A 17,028-nucleotide genomic window follows, 5' to 3' on the forward strand; every position below is an offset into this window, starting at 1 on the left:
AAACAGAAAAAAAAAAAAAACAATCTGAAGTAACACTAAACGTCTTAACTTGCTTTTTATATTTATAATCAACCATTCTTGATATTTATTATATGCTTATTTTCTAATTATAATTTCATAGAGTCCTTTGAAATTGTCACTGTGTCACTATAAGTGAAAAGTATATGTTTTTATTACAGTGGGACAACTGATTATATTTGCGTGATTCTGAAACAGTGACATATTCATTGTAAAAAATTCAAACTGTACCAAAAATTATAATCAAAATATAAAGCCATAGAGAAATCTACAACTCAAGGGTAACTTCTTTTATCAGTGAGGATTAACCACTTTTATCAGACATCTCTCCATGAATAAATACAAACACGCAGGTGTAGTTTTAAAATTTAGGCCAGGTGCAGTGGCTTACGCCTGTAATCTGAGCACTTTAGGAGGCCGAGGCAGGCGGATCTCCTGAGGTCATGGGTTTGAGAACAGCCTGCCCAACATGCCAAAACCCCTTCTCTACTAAAAATACAAACAATTAGCCAGGAGTGGTGGTGGGTGCCTGTAATCCTAGCTACTTGGGAAGCTGAGGCAGGAGAATCGCTTGAACCCGGGAGGTGGAGGTTGCAGTGAGCCAAGATCAGTGCCACTGCACTCCAGCGAGGGTGGCAAGAGCGAAACTCCAAAAAAAAATTAACGTGAATGTGATCACACTCAGGATGCATTCTGCAACCATTTATTTTTCCCACTTAGACATATATGATTGATATCTTTTTATGTCAATAATTGGAGATGTTGTCATTTTTAATGGCCTTGTTGTTTCTCACTGCATGTTGGTTCCCTAGTTTTTTTTTAACTCCTGTCCTAGGCATGAACTTATTTTTTCTTATTTCAAAGCATACTTGTGCATAAATCTTTTTAAATTTACATAGTTATAGTCTTAGAATAAAATCTTGGACATGGAATTTCTGGGCCAAAATTTAGGCATAACTAACATGATGATTGATACATACGACCAACCATCCTTCCAGAAAAGTTGAAGCAATTTTCATTTACTACGAACAGTGTATGGATATGTCTATTTCCCTACCCTCTTTAATACCAGGTTTAAAAAAATTAGAAAATTTATTTGTTAATATGCTAGATCAAAAACATGTTGATTTCATTCATATTACTTGAGTAAGGAGAAACATCTTCTCCTATTAGGCATTTGTGTATATTTTATCTTTTTTGGTTTGCCTTTTTGTCTGGTTTTCTATGAGATAATTTCTTTTTTGAAAGAGTTCACCTACCGCATTTTATGAGTTCTCTGTATACGAATATGAACCTTTGTAAGTCATACGGATTGTAAATATTTTCCCTAGTTTGTTTTGTATGTTTAAATAGTCTTCATAGTATTTTAAGTTTTTTAAAACAGTGTTTTTACACAGTGTTTTACAGGTTTTTACATCAGTGATGAGTTTTTTATTTTTCATAACAGGAGTTGTGATTTTTTTTACAATGTAAGGAAGTTTTTTATTTTTTAAAACTTGAGATTATGTTTTTCTTATGTGGAATATAAGATATAAAATTCAAACATTCTTGTGATAAGCAAACATTTTGCATTTACTTTGGCTCTGTTATCTTATTACTTCAATTTGGATTATACCTTTGAGACTAGGAGCATAAACATACAATTGATGAATTTGTTATTTCTTCTTTACAGATAAATTTTTCTCTGAGTCTAGGTCACCACTAAAGACTTAAAATTGGCTAATTTGACATAAAAAAGAATGAAATCATGTTCCTTGCAGCAACCTCGGTGCAGCTGGAGGGCATTATCCTAAGTGAAATAACGCAGAAACAGAAAATCAGATTCTGCATATTTTCACTTGGGAGCTAAACGATGAGTACACATGGACATAAAGATGGAAACACCAGGCACTGGGGACTCCATAAGTGGGGAAGAAGGGAGGGGGGGCAAGTTGAAAAACTGCCTATTGGGTCCTATGTTCATTAGAAGCCCAAACCCCAGCATCATGCCATATATATATAAACTATTATATATATAATATATAAATATATATTATATTTGTTTTATATATATATAACATTATATATATTTGTTATATATATAAAATATATATAACATTATATATATAATGTTATATATATATAAAATGTTTTATATATATATAACAAACCTACACATGTATCCACTGAACCTATAATAAAATAAATAAATGCAAGGTAGCAAAAAGTTGGCTAATTTGAGAGAATCTTATAATTTACAAATTTAAAATGAAAAAAATTATTTGACTTATCCATTTACTATGCAAATTTATATAGCATGTAATAATGTACAAAAAACATTCTCACATGTTTAGTTATATGTGCTTCTTAGAATCACCCTGTGAGTTGAATACTATTATATCTATTTTATATATGTGAAAAACTGAGGCTTTGGGGAAACAACATACAATATTTTTCTGACATAAGATCACTGAACTAATGTGTGTAAGACATGATCAGGATTTGAATTCAGGTCTTTGCAAATTATGTATTTTTCTTATTTACTTCTGCTATATCCTAATTTTACTTTTTCACTATAATAAAAATAAACAGCAGATGCTTAATGTCGAGCTTGTCGAATTATCTGTTAAGTGACTTCTTAAAATGAAAAATATGACATGAAGATATTTTCATTGCACCTACAGAAGGAATTCTGACGACTAGAGGTTTTATGCATTTTGAGCACTTAGCTAGGAATAGAAGAATACATCAGTCATTCTGGCTGTAGAAATGTTAGTCAAAGACATAAAGGCAATTATTAAGTCACACTCCATAGCTGCTGAGAACCTGCAATGACATGTCCTTGATGAATTCCCCTATGGAGCTAATTACATGGAGGAAGGAAGGAGGCAAACATAGCATCCCCTGTGGAATTTGCTCTTGCACTGCACAGCTTCTCCTCAACCCACCACGGTACTAGAAACTAATATTTTCCCAAAGAGACATGTCACCTCTGACATCGAGGGACATCATATTAACAAAACAAGGATCAGATGGAAGAAACACTGTTAAGAAAGGCCAGAATCCACACAGACCTGCAGAGATGGAGTGAAATCCTTCACCCTGTCACCTGAAGATGCCTGTGCTTATCTACGGTGTATATTCCTTGAGGCTAACTTAATCTTTATCCGTCAAACAGCTCCCGGACACTTCTTTCCTCCCCACATGTTTCTTCTCCCTGATGGCACCCCAGGCAGTGGGTGCCCATTTTCCAAAAGATCCCCAAATTCAATCTCCTTGGTCAGTCTCTTTAGGCTCCCTTTGGGAGTCTGCACAACAGGATTTCCACCTGATGCTCTGTCAGGTCTTTCTCCTTTGTTTGTTCGTTTTTCCAGTGGGAATTTTCTTGGTTCTCTTTCCCAGTGACATTGAATGCAGTATAGTTTTTTTCTGTTTTGTTTTAAACACTATCTGAGAGAAAAATTCGACATAACCGTATCTATTTCTGCTCTGAAAAGCCAGAATTCATTTAGGGTAGAAAAGAAAATCAACGGTGCTGTGGATGGTGAATAAGACAAATTAAAATTTTGTTTTTTCCTTTTACAATAGTTTAATTTTGATAAACAGCTATCACTGTAGCTTTAAGTAAGAGGCATCTGCAGTTACATTTTCCCCCTTGCTGGTCCTATGCAAAGTCAATATATCATTGACTTTTACTTCACGCAGGTTCCTTCCTTTGCCTATTTGTGAGTATATAGTACAATGTGCCTTTAAAAAACTCATTATTTTCTTTTTAATACTCAAGAGGTTGTTTCTCTCCTAAAGCATCATGGTTCTTGAGATGAGGAGAAATCCTCCTGAGAAAAAGGTTGCCACATTTAGCAAATAAAAATATAGGATGCCCACTTAAATTTGACTTTTAGATAAACAATAAATAATCTTCTAGTATAAGTAGGTCCCAAATATTGCATGTGTATTTATGAAACATACTTCTGCAATGTGCAATATTGTACTAAACATTATTTAAAATATTACACCAAACAATTATTCATTGTTTATGAAATTCAAATTTAACTGGGTAGTTTATGTTTTATCTGGCAACCCTACCTGAGACCGGTTTTCCGATTCTACAGAGACCAGAACTAGACTGTGTCAGAGGAAGCAGTATGTTTTTTAACTTTCACAATAAGTGAAGTAGAGTGGCACTCTTTTCTCATTAGAAATAGCATAGGAAGAGGTGTTAGTTCAAATACGTATATCCTTTCCAGGGTTGACCCACACTAGCACTTCAGAATCAGGGTGGACGATGAGATATATGTGTTTAATAGTGTTTTATAAATAATTGCTTGAAGCTACTCATGGCTTCTTTTGAAAGCATTCATTTTAATTAACTGGTATTCTTTTGTACTTCTTCCCTGAGGTAATTTTAACAAATCTTGACTCTATAGATCTAATCAGTAATTTCCTGAGTCTATTTAAATACTGCCATTTACAAATTTTTGAGGATTGCAGTAAGCTTTAATGAAATGTAGGATAATGAAAGGTAAACAAAATATCATGGCCACTGAAGTCCCTAAAAATAAAAATAAAAAGTACTCCAAAGTGTTAAATGGAAACACAATTCCTTCAGGGCATGCTGTCTATAAATCCCAACTGAAGGTCCAACCAAGGTTAAGTGTAACTAGTATTGTTAGACTTCAAATGAGTCATATTTTTAAAAAACACCAGATTCTGAATATCAAACTGAAATCTTACTAGAGTCTGAAAGAAACCTGATTATAAGACTAAAATATTAAGGTCAACAATTTTCAGTTGGATAAACTCAAAGAGGAAGTCTATTGCCATGCATCACAGCTACACTGCCACCTACTGGCCTTAAATTTTTAGAAATGAGAATCTAAGTCCCACTCTAATTCTCATTTTTAAAAACTGACAGGGTTTGCATGCAGGGTAGGGAGAAACAGGATCTGTAATGGTTTTGTAGCCACTCCCCTCCAAATTCTATAACAGTGTGGTCGATTAAAGATGGTGGCAGACTCTTTTTCTTCTTCACATTGGGAAACGACGTCTAATTTTCTTCCCCTTGAATCTGAATTGGTCTTAGTGACTTGCATGATCAATGGAATGCAGCAGAAGACGTGCTGGGAGTTTCAACACTACTTCTTGATTTTTACCCAGGACTCTTAAAATGTTCTTTCTGCTACTATGTAACTAGCTGCTACAACAAGGAGGATGCTGCGGAGGCCACATGGAAGTCCTTTGGTAGATGGTTCCAGTAAGGCTCAACCTTGCAGTCATTTTTGACTGGGCAGACATATGAGTGAAGTCATCCTGGGCCCTCCAGCCCAGCCCACCTGAGAGCCGAATACTAACAAAGGTACTCTATTGATGCCACCGGGAAGAGAAGAACAGCCCAGCCAAACCCTGCTGGAATTCTTGACCCATGAAATTCTGATATAACTAGTTATCAAATGGCTATTATTTTAAGCTACTAAGTTTTAGAGCAGTCTTGTAAGCAGCAATAATTTACCAGAACACACAGTGATATATTGATCTTTGTACTTAAAAGCAACAGAATGAGGTGGAAGAAAAGAAGGATGTGCTGATTGGAGAAGGCAAAGGAGGAGAAGTGGAATAAAATTCTCTGAAAAGAGATCATAAATGCCATGGACACCAATAAAAGATGAACTAGAGATTTAGAGGGCCCACAGTAAGTTAAAAAAAATCCGAGTCCAAAGTTTTTTGCAGGCTGCTACTGTGATTTTGGGTGACTCAACAACTTTGGCCCAACTTCTTAGAGATTCAGAGAGAAAATGGCAGTAAAATTTCACCTCATGCAGATGCTGTGAACAGTAATGAATAAACATGACAAATAAATATGCTGCAAACAAGAGCTAAAAATGCTATGTAAGAAGCAATCTTTGCACCTACTAAAAATCTTTCATCAGATGATTTCAAATTGGAGGTGTCTCAGGAGAAAAAAAACATTGAAAATACAAACAGATTTTATTTTTTGTACTTTTATTGAAAAGGTACATTTAAAAAAATACACAGACATTTTACCATTTACAGGTTGCAGATATAGATGCTCTAAAAGAGTCCACTCTATTTTGTTGTTTTATGATAACTCTTGCCCCTGATATCACAAACATTCCAGTCTTGTTGATATCGGCTTAGAAAGGGGGGCATGGGAGCATGACCTGCAATATACTCAGCGAACAGAAAGACAAATTGTTCAATTATAAATTTTTTTATCTTCTGTACATTATTGCATTAGGGAGCCACAAAATTATGTAGCATCATTACAAATGAAAACAGGTTAAAAATGAAGATACTTATATAGAAATACATGGATTCATTGTCTTCTTGCAGAATGCACAAGAGGTGCAAAAATGTGCAATTTAGGAAGCTCTTTTTCTGTTTGTATACGTTTGCTTAGCAACACAAACCAGTGAGGAAGCTACAAAATAAGTTAAACAAAAATAGCAAACAGGTAGTAATTATAGCTATGTTATATGGCTTTCTATTTCATTTAAATATCTCCAAATAAAATGTGAAATAAAGAAAATACATTATTTTATCTTTTATTCTCTTAAAGAGAAAATTCAAAGCTACTTTGCTTCCTAACATTTACACAGCAACTAAAAATGTTTAATTCAGACAAGAGATACAGATCTAGTACTACACAGGATACAACAGTACTTGGGTCGAAACAGTACACAATCCCTGTCAACAACAGTACACCAAAAAGAGAACTTTGTGATCTGTTGGTAAGATAGTATCCACAAGTAAGCACTTGTGTTCATTGTTTTTTGTTCCACACTAGAATACACCCAGTTGGATACCAGAGTTATTTACAGACATCTGAGGAAGATCCTAGTTTTCAAGTCTGTCAGGAAAATATTCCATATTGTTTTAAGCCAGATCATACCCATGGAAAAATAGAGAATGATTTTCTTTCTTTTTCTTTCTGACCAATACATGCTCAAGAAATCAAATATCTGAGATACACAAATTGAACGCGGTAGGGTGGGGGAGGAAATAGGGAGATTTTAAAGCCTATGCTGCTCAGATTCCTCAATTATAGGAGCAGTCTCTAAAAGCCCTCGTGAATCTAGTGATGTGTTTCTCTTTGGAATTGGGGAGCTGGGTGGTGGGCTGCATTTTGTGGGTGAATGGGGGTACTGCAACACAAACTGCTTAAATTGCTGAATCCTTGTGGCTTTCTTTCTCAACTTCCTACTGGCCTCAAACGTCTTGGGGTTTGCAGACGTTAGTACGGAGCAAAGAGGATGGAGGCAGGAGTGGCACGGATGGGCCCATGCCCAGGCCTCAGAAGAGCTGGAGGAATGGCTGGAGCCTGGAAGAGCGAGGCAGAGGGCCGGGGTGGGAGTGACAGCGCTGAGGACACGGCTGCCGCCGCTGCGAGAGGTGAGGACAGGAAGGCTGGGGCCAAAGGCTTCATCATATCTTTCTGGAATGCAAGTTTTGCCTAAGGGAGGGAGAAAACCAGGAATGGGGTGGAGATCCTGTTTTTGAATAACAGCACCACAGGCATCTTTTCATAAGTAAAACATCAACATTAAGAAGTCTTAAATTTTGAAAATCTTCACTCTCAGAAGTCAAGAAATGATTATTTTCACAATGCTGGTTTCAGTGGCTCATGGCATAGCTTTCTTTTATTTGGTGGTCTTTGCTCCTGTGTGCTAGGGCACAGGGAAAGGCCTCTGAATAAATTCTAAAGCTATTTTATGCTGCTGCTCACCAGGAAAAAAAACATGCCCAGAAGTTTCCTGCTTAGATGATGAAGTTCAATGCAAAATTCAGGCTTGTCTTAAACCATGACGAGACCTAGAGAGTTTTGTTTTGTTTTTTGAGAATAAGTGTGATCCTTCCCTTCTCTTAGATAAGCTGCATTGAGGTTAGGTAATGAGTTCAGGACTTTAGGGACCCTGAAGAGTCCAGAAAACAGTGAGTTCACACCTCTCTCACTGGCTACTTAATGAGTAGTCCTTGAAAAATCACAGCTAAATCAAATTTCTGTTGTTGAGAATGATTGTAAGTGGGTAGAAACTCTCTATTTAACGGAATGCCAGGATGGAATCCTCCTGTGAAGAAATCAATCCTTAATTTCTCTCTCTTGCAATCAGGAGGAGCATTGCAAGCTGGATTTGCTTAATGCAGGTAACACCTGCTTGCAGCATCAGACAGAGGCTTTGGAGAAGCTGGAAGGTAATCTCAGAATTGCCTCCAGCTGGACAAGCTCAGCTTCATCCTCAGACTGAACACTGCACTGGGCCCAGTCCCAGGGAGATTGTGAAATCTATCCATCTTGGTATTTATATGACACTTATTGCTGGAGTCCCTAGGTGTTTTTGCAAAGACACTGAAAATAGCACATATTGAGAGCAGGTAAAACAGGCTAATTACCAACATGCCTGCTAGAATGGAGAGAGCACACGATACAGACACTGCTTTACCTTCTCATGCCAAATAATAATAATAATAAAAAAAAAACAGAAAGCATGAGGATATTAAATTAAATGGATGGATTTTTGTTTTATGAAAGAAATCCCTCTTTCCAGGTTCAGCATTCCAGGATTCCTTAGGCGTCACTTGTCCTTGTTCTTGAGCCTTTACTTTATATGCTAAAGAGGATAGTCTTTTGAAAACAACTTGGTAAAGAGTAAAATATTAGCTCTTAAAGAGGTTCAGTTTCTGTTTTCTAAGTAAGTTGCCCTATAGCAGGAACTAAGCGGTTCATTCTAAAACTTCTGTCTATGAGGGCTATTTAAATTTGAAACCTTTCATGATCATTAGACTCTATGCCCTCCTTGCCCACAGTGGCTGCCCAACCCAGCAAGGCTGCCCCACAAAACAGGTGAGCAGGTGAGGTAAACTTACTGCTAGAATACTCGGGCTCCGCTGGAGTTTGTTGTAAGGGCTGTATTTTGGCTTCAGTGGTTTCCCTGCAACTCGATCTTTATGCCTTCGGCTAGAAATGTGCTGAAAAAAGTTTGATGCATTAGCTGGACTGAAATGTGAGTCTTATTCCATGTAAAACGTATTTCTAGGTAGCTATTTTCTCCATTGCCAACTCTAGGTCCATAGTTCCACGACGGTGTGGGTAAAATCATTATGATTTCTAAATTAAGACTTAGTCCTCCTTCAATTGTAATGCCCCTCTGTCCCCCTCCTGTTCTCTATAGCCCTTATCAGATTTTGCCTGGTATTACCACTGTTACTGATGAGTCTCTCTAATCAGATTTTGAGCCTTTGGAAGATAGGCTTAACATCTTACCTTACCAGAAGCTCCTGCTCAACTGTAGGCTCCAGTGACTACTGTTCCTATCTCTCCAACATCTAGCCTGGAACCTGACATATAGTAACAGTAGATGCTCAAATATTTCATACTGACTTTTTCTTCCATGTAGCACCTATATGTTGCATATTGTCTGCATCCTACAAAAGTTAGTCAACTTAACTGTGAGCACAGTAAAAACCATTCTATAGATGAGAAGATACACAGTCAAGTGGTGACCTAAAACAATAATGTTTACTAATTCAGGATACGTTACCTGTTTGAGTTGAATTTCTGAATTAACATGAACATCACAGATTTCACAATGAAATGTCTTGTTCTGTAGTCCTGACCCCTTACTGCCATTCTGCATCTTTAATCTTGATCCAGGTCTAGGATAGGATTTAATTGGACCAGCCCCATTACGAGCTTCAACCATGGTCTTGTGTTTAGATCCTAAGACAGAAAGAGACACATATTAAATAGCTATCCAAGAATTATATAAAGCTCTTTGTTTTCTTATCCTTGAGAAGTTTACCTGCAGGCTAAAATTCCCAATGCTTTTTTTAAAATGATCACTTTAATGCTGATTTTAAATTTAACACGTTATTGTAAAAAATGGAAAAATGTAAGCGTATATTATAAAGAAAATATAGAGAAACATAAGAAAATAAAGATGACTCATATTTTCACTACTCAGAGGTAACCACTATTATCATTTTAGGGTATTTCTTGTCAGATTCTTTTTTTTAATGTACTAAAAACAGTTTTCAAAATGGGGATCATACTAATTAAATATCCTGAAAATTTCACATAGCAAATCATGTACATATTTTCTGATCATTATGTTTTAATGGCTGATTAACATGTATCATATTGGGTTACTATATTCAGTATTTCCCTACTGGTGGGCTTTAGGTTGTTTCCATTTTTTTCTCTTTTAAGTGTATTGCAGTGAACATTGTGCATACATATTTATCTTCATCTCTGTCACTTCATCAAAATGAGTTTTGGACAGTATTAGATGTTTTTAAGAAAATAAAGAATAGAACAAGTTTGATCTCCAAACTGCTTTTGTCTTGCTAGTTCCAAAGTCATATGATCATACTTTTCTAAAATCACTCCTTTGAATCAAAAAAGTAGAGAAGCATGGAACAAACCTAAGGTCTGAACAACAAAAGATATGGTATTCTGATGGGAAAAGTTGGGTTTTGTTATAAACATTATTTAAATGCAAAAGATAGCTGCTAACCTGTGTTGTGTGCCTCTAGCTGTGACAGGGAGTTCACAGCCACTTTGCATAGTGAACAATAAAGTAATTTTTTGGCTTTTTCTTCTTCTGATTCAACAACAGTACCGGGAGCTCCATTTGTGCTCTTGGAGGGAGAAGTGGCTGCTCCAGGTGGCAGGGGTGTTGTGCCAGATTTGAGGAGAAATGAGCCACTTTCAGAGCTTGATGGCTGACTGGAACTGCTGGCTTTTAACTTCCCTTTATCTTCTAAGAGAAACACAGAGAGATCGTATTGAAGCCTCATATATCATATAAACAAAGATAAATCACCATAGATGAATTAAAAATAGAAATTTGATTCTTATGTGAAGTTTTTATTGCAGCATAGATTTCAGTTTATAGAGGTGAAATCAACCTCTATGTTTAAATCGAACAGAACACTATGCCGTCAGTTTCCATGTTAGGTCATCCCAAGATAAGGATGACTTAGGAAAAATGACTTTGTTCTCCCGGTTGGAGCAGGTAACTTTCTGTCTGACATCCTTGAGTCGTAAATTACTCTACAAGGAAATCTTTATTATTAAACAAAACCACCTACCCTCTGATACAATTACATGATATGAAGGTAACATGAAAGAAGCCAGTAGGCCATGTTAGTTTCATTTGACTACTTATGTTTCATTATGACAGAGATAAGTTAAACTTAATTTTTATACCAAGTTAAAATTTTAACTGTGGATTGTGGGATAGAAGAAACATGGTTAGTTTTGATTATGATTAGTTAAGTTTTTGCTGCTCTGTGGATGGCAATGCAATTTATCCAAAATATAAGAGACCAAGCTTCCATTCATTATCCTTATTAATTACCACCAGTCTAAATCAAAAGTTTTAAATAATGACATTAACCATAAGCACAGTATGAAGATTAGCCAAGTCATTTAAAGACATTTTGGCAGTTTGATCATGTAGCTACTAAATGCTTATAATCCTCAAGGCCCATGTGCAGGCTGTGAGAGTCAGAGTGACTTTAACAGAATCTAACTCATTGAAGTTCATTTGCTATTCAAGACAGGCTCTGTTCAGTGACTCCTTTGGGAAACAAACTGGGGCTTTGTAAGCAACAGCAAAATCCATCACACATTTAATCCTAGTAGAGCTGGTACTCTTAGAAAATGTCTATAGATATGCTGATTAACTCCCATAAAGACAGAAAGGAAATTAAATCCGAGAATATATTTGCTAATTGCCCTAGCTAATTTGGAATTGTATACCATTGGCCTAGAAGACTAAGAGGGAAGGAGAGACTAGGCAACAGCAATGTGGTGTGTGTTTCTGTGTGTATGTTACAAGGTTCTGTATATGGGTAAACCTAAGCTTTTAGAACACATTGCAAATGATGGGAGATCATATTTCTACTAAAATATTATATAAAGAAAAGCCAAATTGATTTAGGAATCAGCAGTTGATTTCCATCCTTTTTTTTTTTTTTGAGTTGGATCCATTCAGGTTGAGACTAGACACAGCTAGAGGGTGCTATGGAGGGATTCCAAATCTGGGTGTTACTTAGAATAAATGAATACTGAGATCCTTTTTTATTCTTAGGTTGCACATTCCATATTCCCTTTCAGTGACTGTACTAAAACTTCAGGATGACAAAAAATATGATGGAAAAGGTCTTAGACTTTTATTAAACTGACCTCTATAGTGTGAGAGAAGGACATAAAATGATTCTTCCTAATTGGTAATAGTCAGCAAATTAGATTGGAGAATATTTTAGGCCTGGAACCCTCTCATCTATAAGGATCCCTCAGATTGAATTTGCAATCTTACAGAACTCATAAAGCAGCAAAATAATTCAGTAATCTTAATATTTGGAATTACTCAGTTCCTTGTGATGAAAATTAAAGTTATTACATACTAAAATCTTTCCTTGCTTCAAGCATTTCATATGAATTTGATCTAAAAGAATCTGATCTGTTTCAGCCATTGACAGCATTCTCTCATATTACTAATAATGTCCCTTATACTAATGTCCCTCATAAACCTTTAAATTTATATAGAACTTTACAGTTTACAAAGTGCTATCACTTACATTGTCTTATTAGCTCTCACAGAAAACTTGTGAAATAGGTAAGGCTCAAAATGATTATTCCTATCTTAAAGATGAGGAAACTGAGCCTTTTCAAAATTCAATAATGTCCCACAGATTAGTAAGTGGCATAAATGAGCATGATGTTTTCTCTAACTGATCAGTCTGTGGTACACTAATATTTCAGCACAAAAGGAGGACTTAATATATCACTAGTGATATAAAAGTACACAACAGTCACCCTAGATGTGAAATAGCAGTTGCTTTGTTTTACAATTGTAGGTTAGCTTTTAAAGTATATTTATTTGGCGTAAGTGAAAATATCTATCCTGTTCAACAATCATTTGATTTAGGTCATATTGAGAAGATGTATAAAATTATATATTTTCTCTCTGTTCCTATTTCTTTAAGAAAAAGATTTCCTTTTCATATCTTGTTTTCAAAGGGGTAATTTATGAATTAACAAGTACATATTAACAATATGTTAATTGCTGACAATGTGCTAGACACTAAAGAGAATAGTAAATACAGTAAGTATGGACTATAAGAAAATTACAGCATAGCAGGAGGAAATGAGACAGTCATTCAAAGATCTCTAATTTACAACAGAAACTGGTAAGAGGCGTGAGAGCATAGAGCAGAAAATGATTACTTCTGCTTGGGAAGAATGAGACATCTTTCGTTAAAGAAGTGACATTTTTAAGGTTTTGAAGGTCAGATTTGGATAAGCATAGAATAGGGTTGAAAATGAGTGAGAAGGCCATCGTCTCAGCCCAAAATCTCCTTAAGCTGATAGGCAACTTCAGCAAAGTCTCAGGATACAAAATCAATGTGCAAAAATCACAAGCATTCTTATACACCAATAACAGACAAACAGAGAACCAAATCATGAGTGAACTCCCATTCACAATTGCTTCAAAGAGAATAAAACACCTAGGAATCCAACTTACAAGGGACATGAAGGACCTCTTCAAGGAGAACTAGAAACCACTGCTCAATGAAATAAAAGAGGATACAAACAAATGGAAGAACATTCCATGCTCATGGGTAGGAAGAATCAATATCGTGAAAATGGCCATACTGCCCAAGGTAATTTATAGATTCACTGCCATCCCCATCGAGCTACCAATGACTTTCTTCACAGAATTGGAAAATACTACTTTAAAGTTCATATGGAACCAAAAAAGAGCCCGCATCGCCATGTCAATCCTAAGCCAAAAGAACAAAGCTGGAGGCATCATGCTACCTGACTTCAAACTATACTACAAGGCTACAGTAACCAAAACAGCATGGTACTGGTACCAAAACAGAGATATAGACCAATGGAACAGAACAGAGCCCTCAGAAATAATGCCGCATATCTACAACCATCTGATCTTTGACAAACCTGACAAAAACAAGAAATGGGGAAAGGATTCCCTATTTAATAAATGGTGCTGGGAAAACTGGCTAGCCATATGTAGAAAGCTGAAACTGGATCCCTTCCTTACACCTTATACAAAAATTAATTCAAGATGGATTAAAGACTTAAATGTTAGACCTAAAACCATAAAAACCCTAGAAGAAAACCTAGGCAATACCATTCAGGACATAGGCATGGGCAAGGACTTCATGTCTAAAACACCAAAAGCAATGGCAACAAAAGCCAAAATTGACAAATGGGATATAATTAAACTAAAGAGCTTCTGCACAGCAAAAGAAACTACCATCAGAGTGAACAGGCAACCTACAAAATGGGAGAAAATATTTGCAACCTACTCATCTGACAAAGGGCTAATATCCAGAATCTACAATGAACTCCAACAAATTTACAAAAAAACAAACAACCCCATCAAAAAGTGGGCGAAGGATATGAACAGACACTTCTCAAAAGAAGACATTTATGCAGCCAAAAGACAAATGAAAAAATGCTCATCATCACTGGACATCAGAGAAATGCAAATCAAAACCACAGTGAGATACCATCTCACACCAGTTAGAATGACGATCATTAAAAAGTCAGGAAACAACAGGTGCTGGAGAGGATGTGGAGAAATAGGAACACTTTTACACTGTTGGTGGGACTGTAAACTAGTTCAACCATTGTGGAAGTCAGTGTGGCGATTCCTCAGGGATCTAGAACTAGAAATACCATTTGACCCAGCCATCCTATTACTGGGTATATACCCAAAGGATTATAAATCATGCTGCTATAAAGACATATGCACATGTATGTTTATTGTGGCATTATTCACAATAGCAAAGACTTGGAACCAACCGAAATGTCAAACAATGATAGACTGGATTAAGAAAATGTGGCACATATACACCATGGAATACTATGCAGCCATAAAAAGTGATGAGTTCATGTCCTTTGTAGGGACATGGATGAAGCTGGAAACCATCATTCTCAGCAAACTATCGCAAGGACAAAAAACCAAACACCGCATGTTCTCACTCATAGGTGGGAATTGAACAATGATAACACATGGACACAGGAAGGGGAACATCATACACTAGGGCCTGTTGTGGGGTGGGGGGAGGGGGGAGGGATAGCATTAGGAGATATACCTAATGTTAAATGACGAGTTACTGCGTTCAGCACACCAACATGGCACATGTATACATATGTAACTAACCTGCACGTTGTGCACATGTACCCTAAAACTTAAAGTATAATTAAAAAAAAAAAAAAAGAAAGAAAATGAGTGGGCAGAAAATGAGTGGGAAGTGAATGGCTGGAAGCAGAAACATAAGGAAATACCTAGGTATTAGAAATCTTGGGGTTTTCTTGGTGAATACCTGGTAGTTGAGCATAGAGCTCGCAACAAGTGTAATGGGAGATATTATTATAGATGTCAATTGAGCCAGAAGGCAGAGAATATCTTAAAACTATTAAAACATATACTAAGGGCAGACACTTTCCTTTTAAAATTGAGATGTATAGTATGTTTAACACTTACATGGTCTAAAATTCAGATAAATTATGTTTTAAATTTTTTTTCTCAGATAGGCCAGAGTCTTAATCTTTGAGAATATTAAGGAAAAATGTTGACTTTGGAAATGTGTAAATGATTTTATCCTATTTAGGAAATTCTGTTATTGGATAGATACTATCTAGTCAATAAAACAGATCCTAAAATTTGAAAAGTCACTGATATATTTATATATTTGAATAGTGGCATTCTTTCTCAATATGCAAATGTATAAACTTCAAAGCCTAATCTTATTATTTCTTATCTTAATTGCTTGATATTTTTATGAAAATCCATTGTATTATTCCTCATTCTTTACTGGTATTTTAAAAGCCTCTTTGTGTATTTGAAAGTTTAATTAATGTACTGTTTACTTCTGTTTCTCTTAATAAAGATGCATGTCATCTGGAACTTCTGGTTAAGATGAATTCCATTTTCAAGCATTCCCTCACCTAATGTTAATTAGCAGGTTTTCTGACTGTCCTAATTATTTCTTGATTACTCAAACACATTTAGAAGGCTTTATCCTACAGGATTTTGAAGGAAAATTTGCTTAGCTACATCAGAATTGTTCGTTGTAACAAATATCCATAATTTATGCATCCAAGTGAATTTATTTCTTCAAAGTAGTGTCCTTGGGAAGTTCCATACTGATTCATTTATTTTCCAAAGCTCCAAATGCTTGAAAACTCTTTTCTTTGATACTCCTTTTATGTCCACTTCATAAGCCATGTAAAGAAACCAGTCTTCAAAATGTATCACCCTTATTTCTTACTCCAAAATCTTTACTCAAATTAATCCACCTTATTCATCAAACTTAGCACTATATTACTCAAACACAGCCTCAGAAGACTAATATGCTAAGATAAAAAGAACATACCAGAAGCTCTAAAAAGAAGTTTTAAGAAACCAATCCTCTTGGCATATGGAAGAGTCATGTCCATACATAGGTCTTAATTTTAAAAACAATAAAAAATTAATATTCTACCTACAATGTAGGTCCTATATTTTGAATTAGAACTTTGAAAGCTGTAATCAAATTTTTATTATTTGACTTGTAAGATTTGCTTTTGAGTTTAATTTTATTTATGTAATAAGATTTTCTAATCAGAATTCAGTGGTTTAATAACAGATACATATTTTATACAATAAATTTATGCTCACTGCAGAAAACTTAAAATATGAAGTCAGACAAAAATTTTAAATTATTAAAATTACTCATGATTCTATCATCTAGAATAAAAGTTGGTAAACTTTTTCTGTACAGCCCCAGAAGACACGTTAAGCTTTGTGGCTATACTGTCTCTGTTGTAACTACTCAACTCTGCTTTGTAGCAGGAAAGCAGCCACTGGCATGGCTGTGATCCAGTAAAATTTTACTTATGAAAATAGGTGGCAGGCAATATTTGGATCACAGGCAATAGTTTTGAACTAGCATTATGATATTTTGGTATACATTACTCTACACTATTTTTTA

General features: G+C 35.6%; 1 protein-coding gene across 17 annotated transcripts in view; it reads right to left on the reverse strand.

The window, feature by feature from the left end:
- Nucleotides 1–5,980: 5,980 nt before the first annotated feature.
- The window catches only part of ZNF385B (zinc finger protein 385B), a 420,705-nt gene continuing 409,657 nt past the window's right edge, over nucleotides 5,981–17,028 (reverse strand). For all 17 annotated transcript variants that reach the window (XM_054679159.1, XM_009443824.3, XM_009443823.4 and 14 more), the window contains 4 exons: nucleotides 10,530–10,775; nucleotides 9,555–9,733; nucleotides 8,881–8,982; nucleotides 5,981–7,468 (listed from right to left, as the gene is read on the reverse strand). In XM_054679159.1, the coding sequence (XP_054535134.1) occupies nucleotides 7,250–7,468; nucleotides 8,881–8,982; nucleotides 9,555–9,733; nucleotides 10,530–10,775 (746 nt within the window). In that variant the 3' untranslated portion in view covers nucleotides 5,981–7,249. The remainder of the gene's footprint in view (nucleotides 7,469–8,880; nucleotides 8,983–9,554; nucleotides 9,734–10,529; nucleotides 10,776–17,028) is intronic.

Source organism: Pan troglodytes, chromosome 13, assembly GCF_028858775.2.
Source record: "Pan troglodytes isolate AG18354 chromosome 13, NHGRI_mPanTro3-v2.0_pri, whole genome shotgun sequence".
Classification (NCBI taxonomy): Eukaryota; Metazoa; Chordata; class Mammalia; order Primates; family Hominidae; genus Pan; species Pan troglodytes.